At 35.4% G+C, this 19901-nt stretch overlaps 2 protein-coding genes across 2 annotated transcripts; both read left to right on the top strand.

Moving 5' to 3' along the window:
- Positions 1 to 1022: 1022 nt before the first annotated feature.
- On the top strand, positions 1023 to 5184 carry Tsp_01793 (putative ANTH domain protein). The gene is made up of 14 exons (XM_003377542.1): positions 1023 to 1106; positions 1462 to 1525; positions 1591 to 1665; positions 1808 to 1842; positions 1934 to 2014; positions 2123 to 2261; positions 2536 to 2593; positions 3005 to 3066; positions 3141 to 3211; positions 3372 to 3464; positions 3517 to 3601; positions 4325 to 4417; positions 4677 to 4790; positions 4973 to 5184. The coding sequence occupies exons 1-14, from the start codon at positions 1023 to 1025 to the stop codon at positions 5182 to 5184; spliced, it is 1266 nt and encodes a 421-aa protein (XP_003377590.1).
- Positions 5185 to 6634: 1450 nt separating this feature from the next.
- Positions 6635 to 18101, top strand: Tsp_01794 (putative O-sialoglycoprotein endopeptidase). The gene is made up of 15 exons (XM_003377541.1): positions 6635 to 6737; positions 6807 to 7042; positions 7322 to 7371; positions 7479 to 7569; positions 7642 to 7696; positions 8594 to 9454; positions 9504 to 9622; positions 11219 to 11640; positions 11765 to 11949; positions 12034 to 12477; positions 13301 to 13384; positions 13454 to 13758; positions 16215 to 17300; positions 17652 to 17851; positions 17966 to 18101. The coding sequence occupies exons 1-15, from the start codon at positions 6635 to 6637 to the stop codon at positions 18099 to 18101; spliced, it is 4377 nt and encodes a 1458-aa protein (XP_003377589.1).
- The last annotated feature ends 1800 nt before the right edge of the window (positions 18102 to 19901 follow it).

Here is a 19901-nt window from a genome sequence, read left to right as displayed (position 1 = left end):
GATCAAAATTTTTTATATCATTACTTCTAGAATGAATGATTAATAAAATACAGTAAGCGTAATGGCAATTGAACTTCATTATTACTTTACAATAAGGAACATTTTGCATGTATTCTAGTTATCAGCACTCGATAATTTATGCAAAGAAAAATCACATTTTCATATGTTCAGTTTTTGAGAAATAGCATCTTCCGTCATTTTTTCTGAAGAAGGTGAAGGTACAGTTGGCAACAAAAACTAAGATATATTTATATGCCATTTAAATTGGAATATGTGAAAGCAGATGGATGTATTTACATTTATATGATGAATGTTTCGAAGTGTGCAATATTTTATTTGAAAAATAACTACGTCTGTTGACCGGAAATTAAGTATTCTGAAATTTCTTTATAATGCATAACTTGTACAGTTTGATAATAGAAATTTATCAGATATATAAGATTAAAATTTTTTAAAACTTTAATTTTATTTTTATTAAATTCTCAGTATCGTATAATATTACGTAAAAGAATTATTTTATTAGCATCAGACTGTTAGCAGCATTTGAAAACGTAAGAAAAAGGGAATGTTTCAACAATATTTTTGTTACTGTTTTTCTCAAAAATTCCACCAGTGGGTAATAGTATTCTACCATTTCAATTAAAATTTTAGTAATTTTTATATTTTAGAACTGCTTGATTTGTCTTTCTATTTTCAGTAACTGCTATTAGAGTTGTTCTTGGGTGCATGTGATAGTGATCAGCATATATTACAACTTTTAACAACCAGTTTTGAAATCAGCATTTTGTCCAGTCTGCTTTAATAGGAAACAATTCCTGATGTGGATGCAATAAATCATTCCATTTCGTGTATATCTTCTTTTAGACTATTCTTCTGTACGTGTTATAAATTCTAATTACTTAATTTTCACGTGATATTTAAAGAGTTTAAGAATCGATAAATGAAAATTTTCATTTTATGTTTGTTAACACTAGCTGTTGTTTAGATAAGTGTTGCACCAATGATTAACGCCGTTCTGTGATATGACAGCTGCAAATATTCCAAAAAACCTTCTACGTCGACCAAGCACGATGATGATGGATCGTGAAGAGTATGAAAAGTTGCAGGTTTGAATTGTCAGCAGTTTCTTCTATTTAAATGTTTTAAATTATATTTAAAGAAAAAATAGTTCACTTCTGTATTGAACTACTTAATGTTAATGTTGTTGTTTTTTTACTTATCTTACTGTATTAAATGAACGCAAGTTTGGTATTGTCTTACCAGTTCAATTATTAATAGTACAACACTAGAATTTACTTTATGAATATTATTTATATATTTGAAAAATTTCTAATTTACATCTTCACTTTACGGAAGTTTAACATTGATAAGAATATGAAATTATTGTTTAACTTAAAATTTTTACAAAATGCAAATAATAATTATTGATGATAATTTCTGTTCGATGCTTATATATTTCAGTCAGCTGCCCTTTTGAAATGCATAAATGCTCAAGAATGTGCGGTGAAAGAAAAGCATCTACGAAGTAAGTGGGTATTTTTTTTCTGAATTTTATAATATTTTTTTTGTTCAAAGTAAAATCATATTTAGCACTGATTCTTGGTACTTATAACGATCGTGGTGCTGGGTTGTTCTGGGCCAATTTGACGAAAATTCAGCTAGAAAGTAATTTGGTTATAAGTTGGAAATTTTGTCACGTTTTACACAAACTTCTCCGCGACGGCGAGCCGCACGTAACCGGCAAAATTGCGAATAATATTTGTATTTTTGCATTTCCATATAAAATGAAAATTGTTTTATTTTACAGGTTCTCACAGATTCCTTGAAATATGTGAGCAAGTTGTCAGCGCTTGGTCAGTTATGGGTAATTTAAAATTATTTATTTATAAATTGGGTTTTATTTATTGTTTTACATATTTCATTTGCATTTAAGGGTCATCTGAAAGAAGGAGGTGGTATGCTGATCAAACATTATTGTGCAGTGTTGGTTAAGAAGCTTATTTTCCATCAACATGTGAGTGCTCTCATATATATAAATATTTTATTGTATATTTTTTTCATTTCATTTAAAAGTTTTTAATCAAATGTAATATTTAATGTGATCTGTGTTGTATTATTGTAGAATCAGCAGATACCTGGAAATGTGAGTTTGACGGAAAGCCAATTGGAAGCACTGGGCAGTGAAGGCGTGGATAATTGGTTTGAACTGTCCGTTGAAGTGATGGACTATTTGGATGCGATTTTGCAACTACAACAATCTGGTAGGTTCAATTTTACTTTTGATAAATTGAAATTAAAATCATTGCAATTGTAAACGTTTTGTTACTAGTATTTAATTCGTTGGATAAATCTCGCGCGAGTTCGATGACGCCGAGTGGCCAGTGTCGCCTTGCACCTTTGATTTTGTGCATATTGGATTCTAGTTCGCTTTACGATATTCTAGTCAAATTGATGTTCAAATTATACGCATGTGCGTTTTAATTTTTACTTTATGTTGTTATTTTTAAAAAAATATTCTGAAATCAATATTTTAAGGTCTCCCAGAGAAAGAACTGGTAGGTCATTCCGATCGGTTTATTCCTATTTTTGGAAAGTAAGTATTTGTGGGACAGTACGCGTCATCACGGTGAGATGTGCAAGCATTTGATTTGTTCAAGGCTCAAACAGTTTTACGCTTCATCGAGTAATTTGCAGTATTTCAAATTTTTAGTATCCGTCCCATCCCTACCAGAAGTATGGTGTGCAAATCGATTATTTCCCAATTTGTTTATATGGATTGTTTCCAATGTGTTGTAGAATCCTCCAAATTTTGTCATCGCCAGTGACATTGGAAATTACGTATGTCCACAAGTTTTAGTCCACGAAAGGCAAGGCAATGAATCACCAAGTGATTCACAAAGCGTAGAGGATGTGAAACTTGTTGATTTCAACGATTTTGTACTTTTCTTCAGTTGTTACTGTGGGATTTTGTTTGTTTGTTTGTGATTTATAATTTTTTTTTCAGAGGACGGTTGAAACTGATCACGGCATCACGTCCAGTATTTCAGCAAGTCAAGAAACGGAAAAGTGATTTTTTCATATTATTATACAAATCTCAATGAAGATATGAAAAAAATAAAAGAGAATAAAAACATTTAGAGATCGAATAATTAATACGCTCAGGCATGAATTGGATGACACGAAAGCGACAGTTTTTAGAATAAATCAAGAGGTAGATAAAGTAGATTGATTTATTTGGTATTCACGCTTTATATATTTAGTTTAAAGAAAAATTATTGACATTTATTTGGATATTTCTTTTCCAATTTCCATGAAATTAAATGAATAAAAGAACATGTTGTTTTGATGTTTTGTGATATTGTTTATTTCAGTATGCTTTGATGAATCAGCAGAGTCGTGCCCAGATGTTGGAACTTGAAGAAAGTGTAGCTCATTCGAAAGAAATGTTGAATCAGATGCTTGAGGTTTGCAATGTTTTTGCAGTTGTTTTTTCAATGTCCTGTATGGTGACTTCAGGAAAATGAAAGGTACAGATTGAAAAATGAACAGCTGGAAAATGAAAAAAATCAGCTGATTGACGAACAGAGGGAAAATACTCAAAGTGAGCTGAAAATTTTGCATTCTTTGTTCAATATTTCACTTTGTATGCAGTTATGCTTTACAATTGGGGAACGGATCGGTTTGAAATTTAGATCAGATTGTCGTGTTGGAAGAGAAATTTCAAAAAATGAAAGACGCATACCGCAATCTCAGGGAGGAGCATATCAAAACGTTGAAAAATCTCTCACAAGCTCAAAAGCAGCTTGAAGACGGCAATGCTGACAAATTGGAAACTGAGGTATGCGAAGAGAAGTGCAATTTTTTTGTGGTGAATTTTTTTCCTACTGTACAGTAAGTATTAATTTTTTTTTCTTTTGGAGTTGTGCAAAAGTGAACAAGAGTTTGCCAGTGAAATCCACCAGCTGAAATTGGAGAATGAAGATTTGCATGCTCGCGTTTGTTTTCAAGAAAAAGAAATGCAAGTTATGCAAATCAATATTGATCAGATGGCTGAGCAGCATGCCAAGGTTGTACATTCAGTTGTATCAAATATAATGGTTGTTTATTTATTTGTATTTTTTGTTCAAACAGCTCGAATCGAAAGCCAAAGATACGGATGCTTGTAAAGTGGAGCTTGAAAAGCAAATCACCTCGTTGGATCAACAGCTGACAGTGTTGAAGCGCGACTGCGAGCTGAACCGCGCAATGTTGAATGATCATTTTCGTAATTTGCAATTTTCATTTCAGAAATAATGCTTTTCATTGGTTTTGAAAAAAATTATAGTGACTTTTTGCAAATTATTATCGGATGCGATGAATGACACGTTGAAAGAAATTGAAAGTCCCGCTTTTGAGCAGCAAGTGACTTGTTCAGCAGGTAGAAAAAAAACAGCAGTTTTAATTTTTAATAATTGTGTGGTGTCTTAATTCGAGAAATTGACGAAATTAAAAAATTAATCATTTCTGTACATTTTGTGTAGAATATTTTTTTTCCAAAATTCAACCGGTTCAAGAAAATATTGAAAACATGCGTAGTTTGGTTGCTGAAAAAATATCTGGCTCAAAATTGTCCGATGGTAACAATTAATTGAATTAATTTATTTGCAAAATATTATTTTTTTCCTTTTTTATTTCAGAATCAGCTGTTTTGACTAATCTGTTCAATTTGTGTTATTCATTTTCGACGTTCTTTCGTCTTGGCCAAGCTGCTTTACGAATCCTGTCAACTAGTAGCAGCAGCAATGTCGAAAGTAATCTGTGCAAATTTTTTGTTTGTTTGTTTTTTAATATTTCACTTTTTCAGCTTTCGGTGCAAACATAAGCAACGCTGTTGTCGAAGCAGAAAAATTTTTTATTAATTTTGGTATAATTATATTAATGTAATAAAATGTGGAACTGCAGCAGTGTAATGTTGTTCTTATTGTTGTTTAAGGAGAAGGAGGGAAAAATTGTTTGCTACATCTGCAAACGATATCTGATTGTGTCGAAAGCTTGAAATTGGCGGTCAAATCAGCTGGTGAAATGTTTTCCAACATCGACGCCGAAGAGTTGGCAGAGCTGTATGAAAAAGAAATGAAAATTATGGAAGAAGCAATTCAAGAAGCAGCTTCGAAAATACAAGTTCGTGCTTTATGCAAATTATGAATAATTCATTAATTAATTGTTTTTTTTTTCAATAGGTTATATTGGATAAAAATCGTTGTTCGAATAGCGGAGTATCGTTGGAAGTGAACGAGAAAATATTGGAATCTTGCACAAAATTAATTCGAGTAAATTGCAATTGTTTATTTATTTATTTATTTATATTATTTGTTGTGTACAATATCAGGAAGTGATGAAATTGGTGGTGAGCGCGAAGAAGTTGCAAAATGAGATTGTCCAGTTGAAGGGTGGGGCCGTTTCGGCCAAAGAATTCTACAAGCGCCATCACGAGTGGACCGAAGGCTTGTTGTCGGCGGCGAAGGCGGTGGGCTCGCGAGCCAACCTGCTGGTCGATGCGGCCGACCGAGTGGTCAGCAGGGCGGCCAAGCTCGAAGAACTGACCGCCGCTTCGAAGGAAATTGCCGCCAGCACGGTTCAGCTTGTGGTTGCGAGCCGTGTGAAAGCTGACCGCGAATCCAACTATCTCAAGGAGCTCGGCTCTTGCAGTCGGTCCGTATCCGGGGCCGTGGCCGAAGTATTGCAGACGGTCAAAGTTGGCAAAGAATGTTTAGAAGGTAATAAATATATTTGAATAATTTGAATTTGAATATTTTTTGAATTTTTTATTTCATCATATTTCTCATTTATTCTAGAAGAAGATATGGATTTTTCGAAATTGTCTTTACATCAGACGAAACGTCTAGAAATGGAGAAACAAGTTTGTTTATTTCATTTTGTTGATTTGTTTGTGTGTTGTTTGTATGTTTTTTTATTATTTATTGTTGTTGTTGTTTTGAATTTTTTGTCTAGATACGTTTGCTGGAGTTGGAAAGCTTGTTGGAAAAGGAGAGGAAAAGTTTGGGAGAACTGCGCAAGCATCATTATCAGTTGGATGAATCTTTCGAAGAACAAGACGCACTGGTATAATAAATGTGAGATTGTTTGTTTGTTGAATTTGTAATTTTTTGTTTGCTTTTTAGAACTAACTACAATAGTAGCAGTTTGTACTGCTTCTTTTTTTCTTTTTTTAAAAGTATTTATAGTTCTACTTATGCGGCAAATGCTTTCGATGAAAATATACCAAGTTTTATAACCGTGAAGTGTATTTCGATTTTCACGTGTGACAGTTTTTTTCCACACATTTGAACAGTGAAGCTTTATTTTGTACAAGTGCATTTTTTGTAAAATAGTAAATTTTGTGTTTAAATTTTTCATTTTGTTTTATTCTTGTCTGAAGTGTCCTATGATCGCAACATACTTGTTGATGATGTTCATTTTTCATTTGTGTTCATTTAAATAATTCAGTTTGAATAGTTTTATCAACTGGTGCAAACTTCTGACGACTTTAACTACTTTTCCGACGTTTGAAGCTTGTTGAGCCGTTTTCTTCAATACAGTATGCGTTTTGGGAAGAAAAGTTTCAAAATTTTTTGGAATTTTTGAAAATTAGAACATGTCCGTACGGAGCTGGGATACGAGGGACGTCGATGAGAACACTCCGTTAATACAGGATAGTCACGAGTCCGTGGCCGACCCAGTACCTGATGAGCCGAGAGGTGAGAATAGCTTTTGTTTGTTTCTTTGTTTGTTTGTTTCATTAAGCATGTCTTATTTTAAACATACAGCCGATGTGGAAGACAAACCGGAGAAGCCTGTCCAACGGACAATAACTTGCAGGATTTGCCAGGAACCAATCAGCATTGAAAGAAAACTGCTGCACAACGTTGTCAGATGCAAACATTGCAACGAAGTTACAGTAATAAGTGAATGTCTCGTTGTTGTGGTCGTTGTTTTAACAGTATTTTATAGCCAATCAGACAAGCACCTCCTGGAAAGAAGTATGTGCGATGTCCGTGCAATTGTTTGTTAATTTGCAAACAATCATCCAATCGGATCGCTTGTCCTCGGCCAGATTGGTAATTTATGCAATTTTTATTTGTATCATTTGATTGATTGATTTATTTGTTTATTCCATTCAAGTAATCGTGTTATTATGCTAAATACAATGTCCAGCGGAACAGCTGTTCGTGCTCCGCCCGGTACTGCTCGTGTTTCTTGTATTCATTGTAAGGAAATTTTTATGGTAAGAAAATATTTTCACAAACGTAAACAGGGAAATGATTTCCATTTGCAATTTCAGTACAACACATTGAGCAAAACTTTGGCTAGATGTCCACATTGTCGGAAAGTGTGAGTGTTGCATATTATATGTATATATGCGAAATTGCAGTTGTTTATTTATTTGAAAATTTCTTCAATGTACTACTTCGTATTGTGTTTGTTTGTTTTTTTTTCAGATCGTCTACTAGCCAAAGAGCTGCTTGGATTAGAGCGTTGATTTTACTTCTTTTGGGTCTGCTGTTTTTGATCTCCGGCTTCGGACTTGCGGTATTTTCTGAGCAGCTGCAATTAATCAATTGCTGATCTCATTTTTACACGGTTGCTTTTTTTCTTCTTCAGGCCGGAACGTGGACTACGGTCGTGGACCATCCAATTTTGTACTTGTCATGGGCAGGTGAGTGAGGTTTCATCTGCATATATTTTTTGTTGTTTCAATTGTTCATGCTAATTCTCATTTGTAGTGATGTTCGCGTTGTCACTTTTGTTCGTTTTCCGTGGTATTTATTTCATGAATGTCAAGACGAGCAAAATTGAAGGCCTGGTTTGATCGAAATTGCCATTTTTGATTATTTTACGCTATTTCTCTCCATTTATTTTTTGTTCTTCTTTATTTTGCATCATCGAAAATTTTGACGACATATACAATTTGAAATGAAAAAAAAGTACAAAGCGAAAATTATCGATGATGATGAATAATGTGGACGTTGATTTTATGCTTTCTTCTCTTTTCTGCAATGCCTTGTCATAAATGATGATTTAATATTCGTGGCCAATTGTACGATTTCTTTTTTTTTTATTGCAATTCTGTGGTCAATTTTATTACTTTTGAATCGATTGTGTGCAGCAGAATTTTTCTTTGCACCCATTCCATATGTCATATTTTAAATGTATTCTTCTTTTCATTTTTTTCTTAGTTATTTCTGCACCACATGTACAACTTTTACACTGATGATTAGTTTGATTGAGGTGGTAGTAAAAGAGGAAAAAATGGTGTCCTTTTTACATTTTGAAATTTGTGATAATTCTTGTATGACTCACTGTGTATTGTCAGCTATGTTAATCTGTTTTTTTTTGAATACGATGGTGGATGAATGATTTTTTCGAGTAATTTTTCTCTTTTCAAGACTTACTTATTTCATGAATACTGAAGAGATGTTGGAACAAGAAGGGGATCGATTGGAAATGAAGTGCGTGAAAAATAATTTTTCATTTTTTAAAAAATATACTGCTACTGTTGATTGTTGTCTGCGTTTTAGTTGTTCTCAGAAAGCTCTTACTGCCATCGGTATAGAAGGCAGTGCGAATAAAATTGGCGTTGGCATCGTTCGTCAGGGGGAGGTGTTGTCCAATTGTCGTCGAACGTACGTCACGGCACCAGGCCAGGGTTTCCAGCCGTCGGATACGGCGGTTCACCATCGTCAGCACGTGCTTGGGTTGGTCGAGCAGGCGATAAGTGAAGCAAACGTCGACGTTGGCCAAATCGATCTCGTCTGCTTCACCCAGGGTCCAGGCATGGGTGCACCGTTGGTTTCCTGCGCAGTTGTGGCGCGCACTTTGGCCCAACTGTGGAATCGACCCCTGGTGGGCGTCAACCACTGCGTGGCGCACATTGAAATGGGTCGTCTGGTCACCGGCGCCGACGACCCTGTAGTGCTGTACGCTAGCGGTGGCAATACGCAAGTTATTGCCTACAGCGACCACAGATATCGGATATTCGGCGAGACGTTGGATATTGCGGTGGGAAATTGTTTGGATCGTTTTGCTCGTTTGCTCAATTTGTCCAACGATCCAAGTCCCGGATTGAATATCGAAATTCAAGCCAGAAATGGGCGAAAATTCGTGCAGTTGCCATACTGCGTCAAAGGTATGGACGTTTCCTTTTCCGGCATATTGTCCAGCGTGGAGCAGCAACTGTCGCTGTTGAAGCGGGACGAAATCCAGCCGGCCGATTTGTGCTTTTCCTTGCAAGAAACTGTGTTTGCCATGCTGGTCGAAGTGACCGAACGCGCCATGGCCCAGTGCGGTTCAAAGGATGTGCTACTGGTCGGTGGAGTCGGTTGTAATGGTCGTTTGATCAGCATGATGAGATCAATGGCCGAAGATCGTGGAGCTCGATTGCACGCCTCCGACGACCGATACTGCGTCGACAACGGTGCCATGATTGCACACACCGGTATGTTGATGTACAATTCTGGTTACAGGATGCAGCTTGCGCAGTCACAATGTACGCAGCGATTTCGTACCGATGAAGTTTTGGTCACATGGCGTGACTGAAAAAACAGCATCCAATAATCCATTCAATAATGCAAATTTAAAACTTGTAAATCGAAACTAATAATTTGGAAGCTTTATGTTATTGTTTTTTTATTCACTTTTTAAAAGTCACAAATCAAGCACATCAATAAATCAATTTGTGCCCAAATTTGCAAATAACCGTTTAAAAACCAAACAGCTTTGCTACAATACAAAACAACATTTGATAAAAAGTGAAACAAATTGCTGGAAAAAGTGAAATCACTGTGTGTTCACTGAATGCTATTTCCATTTTTACAAGCTTATCACATTTACCGTAATTAATCGTACATATGGCGCTGCCATTTTCTTTTTTCGACTGAAAGTATTATATTTTCATTCGCATCCTTGGTTGATCATTTTGAACGTTCAGCGGAGGCGAGAAACAATTTTACACAGTTTTATAATTGTACACTAATATTTATTTTAACATAGAGATGATTTTTTAAGTTTTCATTTAGTAACTAACACATATTGGAAAAAACAAATATAATTTAGCAAAACTTATGAAAAAAAAGTAGCTCTGATGTTGGATTAGATTATATTGATAATGTTAAAAATTAACAAAAATTGAACGGATCTCAATAAAATGTCAGACTTATTGATTAGTAATTATACTAATAAAATTTAATTGTATTTTTCTTCGTTATTTATATTGTAAATTCTATTTATTTATTTATCATCATATGTAAAATTAAATCTACGTTACTTTCATGAGCTAACGCACCAAAGCTGCGTATGCACCAAATCACGCCTTTTTACCTACTGATGTATCTGCTTGTGAAACAAATATATTTCAAATTGGAAAAACTCTTCTTATACATCGATTACACAAATTTTGGAAAAGTAAATCAATTTGTACCTGAGTGCAAATAATGGTATTTTCAATATTCATATTTAGTTTAGTCGTTTAATATGTATATAATTCTTCGGGAACGGAATTGTAAATTTATTAAAAATATATAATTATCAATAATTTATCTATATTTCAAAATATTTTCATTTTACTGCATGGAAGCACAAATTATATGCTGCCGTAGACGTAATAACTGAAAGTCCTAGTTACATTTCTGATGCATTTAATAAAGAATGCCAACGAATATTATGGAAATTTTTAGCAACTAATGCAATTTCATTGCCCGATTAATTTACAACTTAATTTTCACAACCGCACAATTGCTCACTTCTCTAATATTATTTTATGAATGAATTTGCGTTTTCTTTATATTTTGCTTTTATAAATCTATGTAAAATTATTGTTTGTTTTCTTTTCATAAAATTTTTCATGCAAAAATTAACATTTTCATTCAAAACTGAACCAGCTTTTTTGCTTCATAATACAATTTGAGAAAAATTTGTTATCCAAATTATATTTATTTATTTATTTTATAAAGTGATTTTTGTAATAATTATCGTTGGTAATTATTTCCGTTTTCACAATTCACACTCTAAATATCATATCTTTTTGAATCATACTTTTCTCATACTTGCTTATCATCATACTGTCATACTAAAGAGGTCATTTGTTTACGCGTTGTTTTGCGAACTTACTAATATATGCAAGAAGTTATTTGTCGTTGTTTAACTTACTTGTGTTAATTAAAATTGTAATTTTTTGTCGCAGTCAACCTCAACCGTCAATCTGTACAGTCGTCCATATTGGATGGAGGAGCGGCCTCCACTGCCACCGGACTCCGTTGCGGTGGCCAATTCTGAATTTCCCGGCGTTGAAAATGTCAGCCGCACGGAAGCATTTTCTAGAAAGCCGTTGCACAAATTGACTATTCATGGAAAATTTGAGCCATATGAAGAGGAGAATTATCCATTTCCGGTGCCGTTTCTTCCCGGCGAGTATGCGGAATATTTCAGCGAACCGTTTGAAGATTCCGTAAGAAGTTCGTTTGTGGTTTTGACCAATTTTCGCATCTTCGTCACCGCTTCCGGTAACGGTAGCTTTTACAACATCCCGCTGTTGTGCATTGAAAGTGTCGACTACCGTGAAAATGCTTATGTGTCTATATTTTGCAAAGACGGGCGCACTGCCAAGTGAAGTTTTGTTCAGCTTAGTAGCATTTATGATGAATATCTTGTTGATTGGTTATTGAATTCAAAAAATTAGCGTTATTTGTTGAAAAGTTGGCAGTTTTTTTACCATTTTGCATTGTTGCAGGGTGACGTTGGAAAACAACGATTTCACTTTGGCCTGGTACAGGCTGCTCAACAGTGTTGCGGTTCCGCCTGCAAAACTGGAGGACGTGTTTGCGTTCGCTTTTTACGCTTGGTGCCTTGACGAAAAGAAGAAGCCCAGCTTTGCATCGCTGCAAAACAAGATCAACAACGATCAAGCTGACGATTGTGCGTGACTGGAAATATTCTTTTTTATTGCTTTTACTTTTCTGTTATTTGATCATTGAATCATTGGGCTTGTGTGCGTTTCAGATTTCTTTTTCGATAGTAAAGAATTTGTGCAACAAGAGTTGAATCGAATGGGCTTTCCAAAGGAACATTGGCGAATAACGGAATTCAACAAAAATCAGGAATTTTGTCCAACTTATCCAAGTTATTGGATCGTGCCGGCTTTGGTAACCGACGCCGACATCGAAGGTTCCTGTCGTTTCAGAGCATTGCAGCGTGTTCCGGTCACCGTGTGGAGGTGGTTTCTATTTCCAGTTGTTGTTATTTATTATAATTTTTATGCTTCTGCTTGTAGACATCCAAAAGAGGGTTGTGTTTTGGTTCGATGCAGTCAACCGGAATCGGGTATTTTGGGGTGGCGTTCCGACAGTGATGAGACGTTGTTGAATATGATCAATTCAACTGCTTCGTTGAAAGCAACGCCAAAGGACGGTGCACCATTAACACCGGTCGAAACCAATAAGCCAGGTTTGGTCTTTTTTGAATTTTCCATTGGAAAGGTTTTATTGTCTTGTTTGTTCATCAGAAAGTTGGAAGCATTTTATTTTTCATATTCTAAATCTGGTTACACGAAACTGTATGTAATATTAAGCAGTAATTGTTTCCGGTTTGAAATGTTGACGTATTTCAATGTAGAATTGTTGTCAGCGCGATGCGTTTGCATCAACGACCACGGGGGTAGACGAAAAGATGATACCACCGACATTTTAATAACGATGATGTGTACATTCTGCAACTGGTAGAAAAGAGTGCATAAATGTGTAATTCAAGATAAATCAGCAAAAATTACTCTGTCTCGTTTTATTTTCTTACTTTTATTATGTAATTTTATGCAACTTATTTTTTAACAGACAAAATTTTTCCAAGTAAATAGAGAGTAAACAACATATTGAGCATTAAGAATTTTCTTTTTTTGAAAATTAATATTGTGAATTAAACAGTGTTTATTTATTTAATCGATTGCTTTTTTGGGCAGATTATGGGTGTGTTGTAAGTAATTGAAATTTGCCATTAATATGATTATTGTTTAAAATGAAGTTCAAGTTTTGTGATTGAATGTCGAATAAGTCCAATTTTCAAGGAAAGTCAATTTCTCAACTTAATTGCGCAGTATGTCATCAGTATCGTAAGCTTATAATTGTTGCTTGCAGTTGCGTTTTGATTTCATTGGATAAATTTGAAAAAGAGAGTATTTTGCGCATTTAATGTAATAATATTGAAAACTGAGCAAATTGTTAAAAAGGGAAAAGAATTTTTTTTTCTTCTATATTATTTTCACATTTTAATTTAGTGAAACCGATGCTGATTTTGGATGCTCGCTCGTATACTGCTGCTTGGGCAAATCGAGCGAAAGGAGGTGGTTTTGAAATTTGTGGTAAACGAGTGAAAAATGGAAAAAAAGTCTTTTTCTTTTTTCACTTTATTCTTATTTTTTTGATTTAAGAATATTACAACAAATGTGATATACAATTTCTCGGTCTGCCCAACATCCACTGCATCCGGGTCAGTTTTCAAAAGTTTCGCTCTTCAATAATGGAAGCGAATGAATCGACGTGGTTCCAAAATTTGGAAACTTGCCAGTGGATACACAATCTTTGCGCACTGATGACCAGTGCCCTTCGCGCTGTGGAAGCGCTTCAGGTGGAAAAGCGTTCGGTATTGGTGCATTGCTCAGATGGCTGGGATCGTACTACACAAATTGTTTCACTGGCCAAACTTCTCATGGATCCACATTATCGTACTGTCAAAGTGAGTATTTTTTTATTATAATTTCTATTATTCTATTAAATGGAATTTTAATTTGAAAATATTTTTTTTCCAAATTGTTCATTTTTTCCCTCTAAACTTATAAAAAAGAATTTTAAAAAAATATATATTTATATATTTATTGATTTATTATTTTATTCATTTTATATTGATATATACTTTTCATATTAACGAATAATGTATAATTATAATAAAAAGGAAATATTTTGACATTTTTTATCAAATACGAGTATGCACATGCAAATATAAATATATGTATATATGTAGGGACATTTGTGTTAAACAAACGCATAGGGAAGCTTCAATTTGTTTTGCTTTTTGTAATGTTCAATTGATTTTTTTTTCATTTCTTCTATTTATTCAAAGCAGTTTGCATTAGAAAACCAATTAGCTAAATTGTTCAGCGTGCATTTGTGAACATTGTTGGACAAAAATTCTTAATGTGCTTCTTAAGTCGGATCCAAGGAAATCGAACGCATAACATTTTAGTCGTATTATTATTATGATTGTTGTTGTTGTTGTTGAAGAATTTTTATTTTATTTTATTATTACCAATTCAAAATCAAATATATCCTTCTGCTTTTATTTATTATTGTTGACAAAAATGTATTTTTCTTCAATTCTTTGGTCAACCAAAATCACACATATTGACTGTTCATTTTTGATTTTTTTTTCCTATTATGCTTTTTTTCATCCAATTCAAAAAATTTTAAATTTAATTTAATACTCCATCTGCTTATTTTATAATGCGAAGATTTTTTTTGTGAATTCAAAAATTGATTTTTGAATAATTTGATATTTGGAAAGAAAAGAAAAATCCAATTTTCAAATCAGCACCGGTGGTGGTGGTGGTGGTGCTGGTGAAATTGATTGTAAATTTGGTTAATATATGGAGGACTCGATGGTTAATTAATGAATTAATTAATGAACATTTGTTGATGGGTAGCGTAGATTTACATAAAATAGGCTCTAGCCATCCACGTGTCATTTTATTTTTCACATCAGTTGTTGTTGTTATTCAGATGATTCAGTTTCCTTACGTAATATGTTAACCTAACGATCATTGTTAACTAACTAACTAACTAGCAGTGATGTTCTTTTTTTCTCGAAACAACGTGGAATTAATCTGCTGTTTTGTTTTGAATTATTTGTTTACTTGTTTATTTATTATATGATGGGAAAATGTTGTGATGTAGAAAAAAAAATTTCACTTATTTTCCGGGATTGAATGTTATTTTGAAAATTGTGTTTCTCTGGTCAGTTAGGTCAAGGTTGTCAGCAGTAGATAATTTTCTGATCGACATCCTTGTATGATGGCATTGCAAAAATGAAGAAGAAATGAACGAACAAGAAACGAGGAAAAATGTTAAATATTCAGTTGTTGTGATAATTTGGACTGTTTAAATTGGAATTTATTCAAATAGCAATAATTGGCATTTTTCATAAATTATTATTTTCGCTGCTTGAAGCTTGTGTAAATTTGGAAACTGAAATCAACTGAGACTTGTTTTGTTTGGGACGTTCAGTTGTATGTTGTCTGCATTTGTATTTATTTCACGTGTAAATGACGTTGGCGCCGTTTGTTAATAAATGAAAGAAACAGGAAAATCTGACATCTGCATAAATATAGACGAACACAATTACACTCTCACGCCACATGTATATATATGCTTTGTTGGTTGCTGCTATTTTTTTTTGTTGTTTAATAAATCTTAATGTTCTTACTGAAGGAAAAGTGTTCGTATAAGTTTATTATTTTTTGATAATTGAAATTTTATTTTCACGTAAATTAGTAAAGATCGGTGTCTAGTATAATTGGAAGGATGAAAGGATAATATTTGTTTTCTCCTTATTTATATCGTTGCTTTGTGAAGAGTGACTGTGCTTTTACCTTTGCTAATCAGAATCGATGATAGCATTGATAACTGTGTGAATATTTTTATTCACTGTTTATCAGTTCGTTATCGTTACTCCAGAGAAGGGAGGCAAAAAGGGGGAGAGATGAAATTCTGACGCTGAACACAAGCAATAAGTAATGCAAATGAAAAACAACTTGTCTCGACGAAAACAAGTAGATGTTTGCGGATGTCGTGTCGATCTTTTTCTTCGGTTGGAACATTTCTGCTAGCTTGAAGTCTTTTTAATCAATTAATTGTTAATTTGCAAATTAATATTTTTGTAATTGTTTTTTTTTAATTTTTAGGGTTTTACAGAACTCGTAGAACGGGATTGGATATGTTTTGGACACAAGTTCCGTGAACGTCTGGGCATGCAGAATGGCGATCAGAATCAGCGTTCACCGGTATTTTTGCAATGGCTCGACTGTATCCATTACTTATTGCACGAGTATCCGTGTTCTTTTGAATTCAACGAAATTTATCTAGTTAGTTGATTCGAATTGTTGTCCATTCTGTTTTGTTGCAATGTGCATTTTGCAGGTGAAGCTTGCTCAGCACGCTTATTCGGGTTTGTTCGGTACGTTTTTGTGCAATTCGATCGCCGAACGACGTCAACTGACCATACCTCAGCGGTCATTTTCTGTTTGGGATTATTTGAACGTGTCCAACGGTCAGTTCAGGAACATTTTGTTCAGTCACGACGACTCGGTGCTCTGGCCGCGGCTCGGTCTGCGCGAAATGGCAGCCCTGTGGAGGGCCATCTACTTTCCTGGCAACGGCGATACGGTCAACGGTGGTGGTCGGCGCCTCTGCATTGCCGGCTCGGCGACGGTCGGTGCGCTGCACGCGAACAACGACGAAGACGACGACCACGATACCGGCTTTGTTGGCCATTGTCGTCTGACAGTGGACCGCAGCATTCCGACAGTGCTGATCCGATCCCACTCGTGCGACAGCGTGCCGTTGGCGGATTTTCAAAGACCCGACTTTTTCCGTGAGCCGGCTTTCCATCGGCCGGGCAGCCAGCCGTGTTTGGTTACCAACAGCTCGACATCCGCATTTCGGTTGCCGGCAAAGTCCCAGCATTCCGATACTGCCGGTGTTGGGTTTTTGGATTGTGCCCAAGTGGCGGGCTCGGACAGGCCGACGAGATTGGCGCTGCTGTCCAACGGGGACAGTGGACCACATACTCCGCAGCGATGCCGACGTCCGATGTTGAACGGTTCGAAGTCGTCGTCGACGTCGGTGGATTTCGACCACGAACGAGACGACGATCCCGACGGCGAGCGGACAACCGACGTCGAGTCGTCGGGCGTGGCGCAGACTTGCGATCACAGTACCAGTACGACGGAGATCAGTGATCCGAGGGCAATTCGGCCGGAAATTGGCATCAGAAATGTCGTCCACTATCGTCGAATTCAGCCGAACCGTCAGTTGGTCAACGGCAAAAACAGTGGGGACGGTCAATCCGACCAAAACCAGCGTTGCAGATCGGATGATTGCTGCGTCGGTGGGCTGTCGTCGAATCAACGCCAGGCGTTGGCCGAAATGCTCGACCGGGACGGTTTGATCCGAGTACGAGACGGTGCCCAAGAGCGGATGCAAAAAATTATGCACGGCTACGAGGTTAAAAAAAACAAAGGACAAAACAAATTATTATTTTATTGTTGGTTTATTTGTTTTAAGAGACGAATCGCTTTTTTGCAAACGGAACTGTTTCGAGCGCAAACCGCTTGTGCGTATGGAAAATGCCCAACCTGTGATCAAAGGACAGCAACAGTGGTGGATTTTTCATCTTCGACGGATCCGATCATGGCCGTTGTTATGGAAGGACGTGATCAAACGAGGACAAGAAACAGCGAAGTATGTATGTGTATGTGTGTGTGTGTGTCTGTGTGTCTGTGTGTGTGTGGGAAAATGAAGATAATGAATCAATTTGTTTTTTATGTATGTTTGATCACTGAAATAATTTTCTAGTCGCAGAGTGCACTGAGCGAGAACGGTGCCGAACCACGGTCCTGCGATTCGAGGACAACCACACAAAGTGACGCGTCATCTTGGGAAGCGGTGGACTGTGAAGACGGCACGCCGACGCTCTGGGTTCCTGACCATGCGGCCAGACGTTGCATGGGATGCGACTCTGAATTTTGGATGGTTAATCGTAAACATCACTGCAGGTTTGTGTGTACTTGTTGTTATAAATTTTTTATTTCTCTTTCATTTTTGCACCAGTATTTTTAAGCGTATTTTATGGGTTCATTTTATTTTTTGTGCGAATATATATTTTGCAGAAGTTGTGGGAAGATTTTCTGCGGCAGTTGTTCCAATTACGAATGTCCCGTTCCGGAGGAACAATTTTACGAGCCGGTTCGTGTTTGCAATAGCTGTTTTTCGGCGTTGAAGTATCAGCAGAAAGTGGAAGCATGATAGACAAGCAACAAACAAACAAACGCCAAAAATTGCAATTGTATCTTTAATTCTTTGATAGTTTTTTTTGTTAACGAGCAGCATGTGACAAGCGTTTGCCCCGTATGTTTTTTTTTGTTGTTTGCCTTGCTGTTTTGTCCAACGGATGAGCAAAGATGAAGAAGAAGAAGAAGAATGAAAATTTTTCCAAGAAGCTGACTGAAAAGGGGAAGAAAAATGTCGCATTCAGCTTTTTACCTCGACCTTGTGACAGACGACCGACGAGCAAGAGTGTTATAACAAAGAACAAGAACAGAGAGAGGACCCCCTTTTTTCCTCCTTATAATCTCGTTGTTAGTTTTGCTCTCAACATGCGCACCCTGTGCACATATCAGCCACGTCATCTACCGGCTCATGCTTCTTGGTTATTTATTTTAAAAAAATTGTTTTTTTTAAATAATATTGTTTTGACGTTACGTACGCTTCGGCGAATTGTTTGTTTGTTTGTTTGTTTATTTCATCACAATTTGCGAAAACTTCAACTGCGGTTGTGTTTTCAATTTTATGATTATTTTTTATTTCTACAACCTGATGGCAAAGCATTATCGAAATTCAAAAAGTTTTGCAGTGCTCAGTGTGCTTTTTCCTTTTGTCCCCCCCCACCCCATTTCTCTCTCTCTCTTCCGGGACGGGACGTATGGAAACATCTTTGAAGCCCACTTGAAAAAATAATATCCATCAGAAAAGAAGCCATACAATTCCGGCGAAAGTTTAAACGTATTAATAAAAAATTGCATGTCTGGAATATGACTACATTTTTGAAAAAAATACTTTTTTATTCTGAAATATTATTCTAAACTGCGCGTTTTGTTGAGATTACGTTCGGATTGGTTTGCTCATATCCGTTTTTGAAGACCTACTTTATTATTTATTGCAAGTTATTATTATTATTATTATTGGTTTTATTGGAAGTTCTTCAAAGAAATTTTACCCATTTTCAAATGCTTTTACTGATCATTTGTATTCAGCAGCTGCAATAAGTGTACAGTTGTTTGTTTTCATTCGCTATAAAAGTAATAATTTTCAATATTTTATTCATAATGTGATAAGTTGATCCACTAGGTCAGTAGTTGAACCATTTTTCAACTTCAGTTTCAAAAGCCACATGGACTTTAACAATAAATACTTTTTGATGGGATGGTCCAGACCGGTCCCACGTTACTCTTATTGGTCGTTGACCGCGCTATTTTATTGGGCCGGCAAGTCGTTGTCTTATTGGTTTTCCTTGTCTAATTGCTCATTGATTCAAATCTTTCCCTTGTGATTAGCTGTAATATTTTTTCATTTCATTGGTTCAAATATTCCATATAGGATTACGTAACTTTAATGGTAGTGACGTAACATTAATAATTTATTATTCCAAAATTTTATTGTTTGTTTGAAGTTTTGTCATTCATTGAAATTTTGTTTATTTAAATATATTATTTTTGGTGAAGTTTACACTTTTTCATGATCAGCATTCCCAAAAATAATTTTTATCATTATTCTATATTTTATTGTACCAAAGTGACGTTATATCAAATGCGATAGTAATAATTCAGAAAAAACAATACAAAAAATAAGTTAAATAGTGATTTTTATTTCTCACTAGCCAACAGCACTAACAACAACAATAATAAACAACACTGAACAGCATTAACAAAGTGGAAACAACGAAAAAGCAAGAAACTAAATAATACAATACAATACAATACAACACAGCAATAAAATACAAACCACCACTTGGAAGGCGGCATTAAATCGGCTCCGGCGTTATGTACA

The sequence above is a fragment of the Trichinella spiralis genome (assembly GCF_000181795.1).
Source record: "Trichinella spiralis strain ISS 195 chromosome Unknown Scfld4, whole genome shotgun sequence".
Lineage (NCBI taxonomy): Eukaryota > Metazoa > Nematoda > Enoplea > Trichinellida > Trichinellidae > Trichinella > Trichinella spiralis.
This window is presented reverse-complemented; position numbering and strand designations above follow the sequence as displayed.